Here is an 8,966-nt window from a genome sequence, read left to right as displayed (position 1 = left end):
CAGGAAATAGGCTTCATACAACATACTCACTCAGTCATGATCAGGTTCTCAAGATAAAAAAACATGGAAACCAAATTTAGGGAAATGTGATTTAGGGAGTATGGCTTGGATGACTAATAGATATTGACTTTGTAGCAAATATCATTCAACGAAATATTCCAATATCCAGACTAACAGCTTTGGTATCTGGTAGAGTTTTATTTCCTTTATTATCCAAGATTGGAGGGTGGATTCCATGTTGATAAACTGTGATTTAGGTGGAGTAGCTTGGGTGAAAAAAAACCAAAGCTGTATTACACTGATAACATTATTGTCTCATCCAAATCTAAAAATCATTTAGACACTATTTCATGCTTATCCACTTACAGCCTGTTTTTATTGCGCCTACTAAGTGTACAGTTCAACATAAATATTTGGGGTTTAAATAAATAGCTTGTTGGGTTACAAAATGTTCAGTTGAAGCAATTTTGTTTCCTGAGATTAAACTGTTTTATTGTTTTAAAACAGACTGTATTACTGTTTACCATGATGATGAGTCATGGATGCTATGAACGACATGATGAACATAGGAGTGAGAATTTATCAGTAAAACACATGACAAGATTTATATAACTTCAATTATAAACTTTTTAAATTTGAATTTAATTATCGTGTGTTTATAAAGTTTCAATTTTGTTGATACTTTGAGGACACTGGAAATTACATGTACATTGTAGGTGGCTTAATGTAGACGAGATCATACAATGCTATAATGTGTAGCTTGTGTATAAGATTGAAAGAGTTATTTCCCTTGCTGCCATAAACGTTGTTAAAATGTACTGTACTGACTTATAATGTTGTGTGTTTCAGATTCATCAACGCTGACACAGCTGTAAGTAAACATGGGAAACAAAAGCGGTAAGCAAAAGAAAAAGGACAAAGAGGCAAAGAACAAAGAGGAGACTGAACAAAAGGTAAATGGTACAGCTGAGGAGAAGCCTGCGGAGGAAGCCGCAAGTGACACACCCGCAGCTGAAACAGCTAATGATAATGAAAATGAAGGTGAGAAAGGCGGTGGGGGTGATGGTGGTGGGGAGGCATGTGAGGAGACTAAGGCTGGGGACCAGGCACCAGAACAAACTATTACTAACACTAGTGAAACAAAAACTGACAATGACAGTAGTACACCAGCCCCTGTCAGTACAGGGGACAGTGAACCTGTACAAAGTGTAGATAATAGTAATTCTGATACCAAGGAGGAAGTGAGTCCCCCCAGTCAGACACAGTCTGCTCCTGTAGTAGAAAGTAGTGAAACTGAAAAAGTAGTAGAGGTGGCAAAAGAGGAAACAGTTAGTGAAACACAAGCTCCTGTAGAGGAAACAGTTGTACCTAAACAGGAAACAGTGGTAGAGGTCCAGCCTCCAACACCAGTGGAAGAGCAACCAGCACCAGTGGAGGAGCCACCAGCACCACCTGCACCTGTGGAAGAGCCGCCTGCACCACCTGCACCAGTGGAAGAACCACCAGCTCCAGTGGAAGAGCCACCTGCATCAGTTGAGGAGCCACCAGCACCAGTGGAAGAGCCGCCAGCACCACCTGCACCAATGGAAGAGTCACCGGCTCCAGTTGAGGAGCCACCAGCACCACCTGCACCAGTGGAAGAGCCACCGGCACCACCTGCACCAGTGGAAGAGCCACCAGCACCACCTGCACCAGTGGAGGAGCCACCTGCACCACCAGCACCAGTGGAGGAGCCACCTGCACCACCAGCACCAGTGGAGGAGCCACCTGCACCACCTGCACCAGTGGAAGAGCCACCAGCACCACCTGCACCAGTGGAAGAGCAGCCAGCACCACCTGCAGAAAGTCAGGAACAGCAAACAAAAGGTCTGGTACATTATCACATTGTTTATCAACTTTCCACTTTTGGCGTATGTAATTAATCCTGCATTTCCCTATCAAGCTTTCTTTGCTTCTCTTGAAAAACAATTCTTTGTCAATATGCATATTTTTTTTTTCAAATTTCAATTTATTTTGTCTTCATGCTTTTATGCTGCTAGCTCTTATCTTATTCTGCTTTAAATGTTGTTTTTCATGATGCCATATTTCCATAGTAGTCAATTTTTATGAAGACTCGAGTAATATTTGTGTTTATTTTCATTATCCTTCTCATAAAATACAGCTAGCAGATGTAATATATTAGAAATCTAGAAATTTCAAAATCAAATTGGAACAGATACTTCTAAGTTTCTTGTGCTACACTGAGAAAGTAAAGATATTTCTGAGTTCCTCAGAAGTGGGACCACGTTTGAAGGAGAGATGATGACATTATAATCACATTGTAAGGTTATGTCATCTCATCAAGGATATGAATCGAAAATGGTGGGACATTTTCCAACTTCCATACATTGTAGCTTTATTTTACTTAGTGGGATGAAATGGTAGATGGGAATGTTAGATCATCCAGTTATTGAGGTGTATCAAAATATAAATATATTTAATATATTGTAGAAATGTAATATATTGTAGAAATGTAATATATTGTAGAAATGAAAGGCATGTGGCAAGGGTTACTTAGTGGTGATGCTAGGGCATGCATGTAAACCTGTGTGTTGTCTGTTTACGGCATTTTCTAAATATATTTTGTTATACTGTTGTTCTACTGTCTGTAACTTGTCCATCCGTCTGGTCTGAAAATTTTAAATTCAAAACAACATTTCATGAATGATGAAAAATAGTTTGATGAACCTAAATTATGTGGAAGTGGTGAAACCATTCTTCAAATTAAAGGTCACAAATTGAGGTTAAATTGTTGTTGATTTTTATAAGAAGGATAAGGCATGGGGCTATAGATAAAGAAAGGGTGTGGTCCTCGGAAGGATGAGGGTGGGGCTAGTAGAAAGAAAATGGGTGACCACAGGAGGATGAAAGTTGGGCTATTATAAAGAAGGGTTGTGGCCCCAGGAGGATGAGGATGGGGCTAGAAAGAGTGACCAAAGGAGGATGAGGATGGGGATAGTATAAAGAAGGGGTGTGGCCCCATGAGGATGAGGGTGGGGGTAGTATAAAGAAGGGGTGTGGCCCCAGGAGGATGAGGGTGGGGATAGTATAAAGAAGGGGTGTGGCCCCAGGAGAATGAGGGTGGGGATAGTATAAAGAAGGGGTGTGACTCCAGGAGGATGAAGGTGATGAGGAGTAGGACTTGTTTAAAGACAGTGTAGCCCCCAGGGGGATGAGGGGTAGGACTTGTATAAAGAGAGGGTATGACCCTCAGGAAGATAAAGGGTGATGCTAGTATGAAGAAATGGTGACGTTCAATATAGAAGCTAATAGATGGAGCTAGTAGTGGGTGTGGCCCTATGGAGGGGGAGGGGTTTAGTACATTTTGTATAGAGAAAGGATGTGGCCCTCAGTAAAGTGATTGTGAAGGCTCAGTATATTGGAAATTTTGAGTTGGTTCTGTTTTAGTGGCTGGGTTTGGGTTTGCTAAAATAAAAAAAAAAAAATGGTTTTGCTGACAAAAATTTTGTTATAATTTGATTTATTTTAGTAACACTATTAATACCTACTATAGCCAGTAAGGGGTCCTTATTTTGTGGTGTGTTTGTACAATGGTTTGGTGGCTTTGTAGATGTTTTACTAACCCTCTTCTTCTATTCTCACTCTTAAATCTTCATCACTTTATGTCTTGTTTAATGTTTAATAGCAGTGCTTTCATTTAATGTTTGATAATGTTAATTGTTATCAAGTCATAATATTATTTTGTGGAGTAAAAGTAAATGATGAGTGTGCTGAATGTAAAGAAATACTTTAAACTATAAACAGCAATTTATTTTGATTCTGTGCAGCAAAATTCTCATGTTTAGTCATATAAAAGTATTATTCCATAGATTTTATATTATTGTTTGTTAATGATACTGTGTGAAATTTACATATTAATAACTTTACTATGAAAATTATGAAAATACTAATTACACAGATCATGAGATGTAGATTTAACTGTGCATATATGTTGCTGACAAGGAAATGTAAATTAATCTGGTATTTGTGACCTACAGGAGATGCACCCCCTTTGCCAGAGAATCCTCCCCCGAGCAAGGTGAGTTTGACATTATCATGCATGTGCATTAATTGTTCTCATTGACTAAGAATATACTGTTAGCTTACCGTCTTCATGAAAATTTTAGTCCTCTCAATTGTTGTTTTATAAGTTGATGCATGTGCTTATATCACCATTTTAATGCTCCTAGATGTAATTGTCCTTTATATAAATAGCTGATAAAACAGTTGTTTTATAAACATATCGAAACTTATTACATGTATTTTAATTAACATAGAAGAAAAATTAGTTTTTGAAGAGAAGAAAAAAAGTTAAATGTATTGGGATGAATATTTCTTATTGCTATCAGCTATACATAAAATCACACCGACCTGTGTATGTACCTGTATTGTACCTGTGTATGTACCAACATTGTACCCGAGTGTACCTACATTGTACCTTTCTGTGTACCTGTGTGTGCACCTGTGTATGTACCTGTGTATGTACCTGTATATGTACTAGTATATGTACCTGTTGTGTACCTGTTATGTATCTGTGTATGTACTAGTATATGTACCTGTGTATGTACTTGTGTATGTACTTGTATATGTGCCTGTTATGTACCTGTGTATGTACTAGTATATGTACCTGTGTATGTACTAGTATATGTACCTGTGTATGTACTAGTATATGTACCTGTTATTTTCCCTGTGTATGTACCTCTACTATACCTGTGTATAGACCCGTATTATACCTGTGTATGTACCTGTATTATACCTGTGTATGTACCTGTATTATACCTGTGTATGTACCTGTATTATACCTGTGTATGTACCTGTATTATACATTTATATGTACCTGTGTATGTACCTGTATTATACATTTGTATGTACCTGTACTGTACCTGTGTATGTACCTGTTTATATATATATACCTGTTCCTATATCATTATTCTTGCTGTATACAGACGATAGCCACACAGTTCAAGTGGGACAATGATGGTAAAACTGTGTTAGTCAGCGGTTCCTTTAACGACTGGAAGGAGAAAGTTCCCCTGGAGAAACAGTAAGTGGTTTAGGATCAAAGGAAGGTCCTTTGTATTCATTCTTGTATGAACACAATGTTTAAGTTAGAAATTGAAAAAAAAAACATTTGGTAGTGTTGTAAACACTCCCATATCTTCAAACCGTGAACATTTCTGTTAATTTTCAAAAAAAAATATCTTTATTTTCATTTGACATTTTCAAGTGTCAGCTACTGTGTACAATGAATTTAACTTTGAAAATAAATTCTGTGACTTTCATAAAAAAAAGAACATGATGGGTACTAAAATATTTACAACTCATTTTTCAAAAAAGCACGTAATAATTAAAGTGAACAGGTCAATTTGTCCTGTATTTGTGGTTTGAAGTTAGAGTGATCAGTGGTCTGTATACAAGCTAACAGTTGTATTGGTGTTACAGGGAGGCTGTGTTCTCCGTGACCGTTGATCTACCAGAAGGAGAATATGTATACAAGTTTCTGGTTGATGATGAGTGGCTGATCAACAAAAACCAAGTAAGGCAAAAACCTTCTACTGTCATAGATTTCATCTTATACCGAAAATATACACAGCATGATGTTTGACCTAATAATGGTAACATCAACCATTAGTAACATGCCGTACATAATTTGCAAAACTGTATTTGCCAAACACCTGATTTTGACAGGTCATCCTGACATTGGCCATTTCATGAACTGTTCCAGTCAAGAGAAATGCTCAAATCACTTGCATGATATTTTGTAACTTTTTATCAGATTTAAAAATCAATATATAATATATTAATCAAAATATTGCTTATATATAGAGAAAAATTATCATCTTGATACATGCAAATTGTAAATACAGTATAAAAATTGTTAAAAAAAATAGCAAGATTTTTTTAACACTTTTCATCTCTAATTTTGGTAAATTCAACCTTGTATTTGTATACAGGTAATTAATGTTCTTTGTATTATAATACAGGTAATTTATCTTGTAAAAGGAGAAAAATTCTTCACATGTTTTCTTTTATCTTGCAGCCAATTAAGGCCGATAATGGAATTGAGAACAATGTTGTAATTGTACGACCTGTGGGTTGAGTGTTTTGTCCGAGTATAACTTACCTGCTCCACCTCTTCAGTTGCCTCCCTTCCACATAACAGTTGCCTCCCTTTGATGGCCCAACTGACCAAACCATCATCCAGAGGCATCGTGGGACAACAACAAAAGGCAGCTATGCTACAACTTCACTGATCAACAAATATTATTATTCCCAAGTAATTTCACTCGGATGAAATTTTTTTTCAAAGAAATGTTTGCATTGTATTTTATCAATGGGAAAACAATGAATTCCAGCCTTTTAGCTGTTCATTCTCTATTTTATGGTAGCAAGGGACCCATTTTTTGTTTTTGTAGATATTTTTCCGATTTGTTATAATTTTGTATCCTATTCCTTACATTATATAATGTTAATTTACCTATGTTATATGAAATTTTTCTTTCAAATTGTTTGATTCCATCATAGGTCAAATTTCATAATCATTTGTGACAAGTTTTTACTGTATTCTGTCAAAAATTAGAAATTAGTCAAGATTTATTTTGCAGTTCTACTGACTAAGACTTGAAATCTTGGTGATGAGTAATTTAGTTATAAGTGCTATTCAGAGTGCTTTGTTTGCTATTTATTGTGTTATCTGCAATCAAATATATATATACAGGTATTTCTATTTCACTAACATGTTAAAATGGCAAAAAATACCAACAGAAAAAAAAAAAACAGAAAAAAATATTGAAATGAAATGAAATGTGTGCTTTGAGAAAGGGAGACAACCCTTGAATATGGTGGAGTCCAGAACCAATATCATCATTGTCTAATAGATATTTGATCACATATATGTACAGTTATATTATATTTTCCCCAACATCAACTTAAAGACAATCTTTTTAATTTTTAGGGTACAATTTCTTTATTGCAGTAATTTGGGTCATTTTCTCCATGAGAATATTTTATACAAAAAGTTGATTTTGTATTGTAAAACGTATGAACTGTTCGTATATATGAGTTCTACCTTTGTAATTAAAGTACTACCATTTTTAACATTTGTATACTTTTTCACACTAGATGATTTCATTTTGTCATTTGTATATGTAAATATATATATCTTCATTTTTTTTTCAGATAATAATATATTGTCATTCATATGCTGTCAGATTTTTATTGCAAGCAATTTAAAAATTTTGTGTACATTCAAATTGGTGACATAATGTTCAATGCAAGTTAATGTTGTCTTTCTGTGTTACCCTGCCTGCCCTTTTCAGTCGTGATAGGCTATCCTTGTTATTGACAAGGACCAGTCTACTTGAGTTGGTAGGGGTGGCAGGGTGAGTAGAGGTATGATTGTTAGTGCTGGGAAGATTGAAGCAGGTAAGGGTCATGTAATAGTCAGTTGTCGCTTTATCTAGAGATCAGACTTCAGTGTGTGTGAACTGTTGTCGCTGTATCTAGATGGTAGGCTGTGTATGACTTCTTGCTGCAGCAGACTGATAATATTCCCTGTATCAGAGAGACTGCAGTATGCGAGATCATCCCTTTAGTTAGATACCAGACAGTATCATGTGACCATTTGTCACTACCTAGACACCTGACCACAGCGTGTGACCAGGTGTCCCTGTATCTAGACATCAGACTTCAGAGTTTGTGACCAGTTGTCCCTGTATCTAGAGACCAAGGCTGCAGAGTATGCGACCAGTTTTCGCTGTATCTAGACAGACTTCAGAGTTTGTGACCAGCTGTCCCTGTATCTAGACACAAGGCTACAGAGTTTGTGACCAGTTTTTGCTATAGACTGCAGACGGAGTGACCAGTTGTTGCTGTATCTAGACAATATATTGCAGTATGACCAGTTTTCCGTCTATCTAGTTACCAAGGTTGCAGAGTATGAGACCAGTTCCTGCTGTATCGAGACATCAGACTGCAGATTATGACCAGTTGTAGCTATTTCGATATCAAACTTCATCATGTGACCAGTTGTCGCGATATCAAACTTCGTCATGTGACCTGTTGTCGTGATATCAAACTTTGTCATGTGAACAGTTCTTGCTGTATCAAGACATCAAACTACAGAGTGTGACTAGTTGTGGCTGTCTCGATGTCATACGACCAGTTGTAGCTCGATATCAAACTTCGTCATGTGACCAGTTGTCGCTGTATTTAGACAGTAGATTGTTCTGTGCTGAACAGATATTCCTTTGTGTAGAACTACAATATCAGACATCGACTGACCTGTTACATGTCCCTCGCCTGTTAAAAGTGTATAAAAGATGCATTAAAACTTGAAGTGGTAAACGTGTCAATATAAACTACATGTAGGTGGGATGAGGTTTTCATACATTTCCTGTAATACTCTCCAAAAAAATGGAAATTATTAGATATTATATCTGAATCAGGGTAAAACTGTCTGTAAAGAAGGTTTGAAGTTTAGGTCTAATTTGTGTGCATGGAAAATATAGATTGGGTAGAGATATGTACTCCCCAGTAGTTTGGTTCCCACACAGCTTTAAAGTACATCTGTGCTGTGACGATTCTGTAAACCTTGGTAATTGTGGTGACTTTGTCACACAGTAGTTATAGAAGTAGGCTAATCTGTCATCTGATTTCTCATTCAAAGTCAATAAAATGTTACAATCTCTAGTTTATTGTTCTTTGGTTTCTTTTTAGTATTATCTTGACATATCATCATTAAGATGAATTCTTGGTGTTAATTTCAATGAAGTCTGATTGAAAATTTCAGAACTAGGCCTGATGAAAATTTGTTGATGTGGAACAACATCGTAAGAATAATAGATATTGCATAGGTCTGTTCCATGGACAGGCATATTTCAGTACGATTGTAGAAGTTTGGCTAGTCAGCACTTTGCAAGCCTCGC

The 8,966-nt window shown here is 36.5% G+C and overlaps 1 protein-coding gene across 1 annotated transcript; it reads left to right on the top strand.

Annotated features, from left to right (window-relative positions):
* The first annotated feature begins 881 nt into the window (after nt 1-881).
* LOC117322629 (pollen-specific leucine-rich repeat extensin-like protein 1) lies at nt 882-8,730 on the top strand. Its single transcript, XM_033877568.1, has 5 exons — nt 882-1,866; nt 4,038-4,078; nt 4,986-5,083; nt 5,482-5,575; nt 6,080-8,730. The coding sequence occupies exons 1-5, from the start codon at nt 882-884 to the stop codon at nt 6,137-6,139; spliced, it is 1,278 nt and encodes a 425-aa protein (XP_033733459.1). The 3' UTR covers nt 6,140-8,730.
* Nucleotides 8,731-8,966: the final 236 nt, after the last annotated feature.

Source organism: Pecten maximus, chromosome 3 (assembly GCF_902652985.1).
Source record: "Pecten maximus chromosome 3, xPecMax1.1, whole genome shotgun sequence".
NCBI lineage: Eukaryota > Metazoa > Mollusca > Bivalvia > Pectinida > Pectinidae > Pecten > Pecten maximus.
Note: the sequence above shows the minus strand (reverse complement) of the source record. Positions and strands in the feature narration are given on the sequence as shown.

Bases quoted from the DNA above. Each gene is read 5' to 3' on its own strand.
- LOC117322629 (XM_033877568.1), top strand. From the start codon at position 882: ATGGGAAACAAAAGCGGTAAGCAAAAGAAAAAGGACAAAGAGGCAAAG. The intron at 5,084-5,481 runs GTAAGTGGTTTA...TTGGTGTTACAG, and splicing joins AAAGTTCCCCTGGAGAAACA to GGAGGCTGTGTTCTCCGTGA. The intron at 5,576-6,079 runs GTAAGGCAAAAA...TTTATCTTGCAG, and splicing joins GGCTGATCAACAAAAACCAA to CCAATTAAGGCCGATAATGG.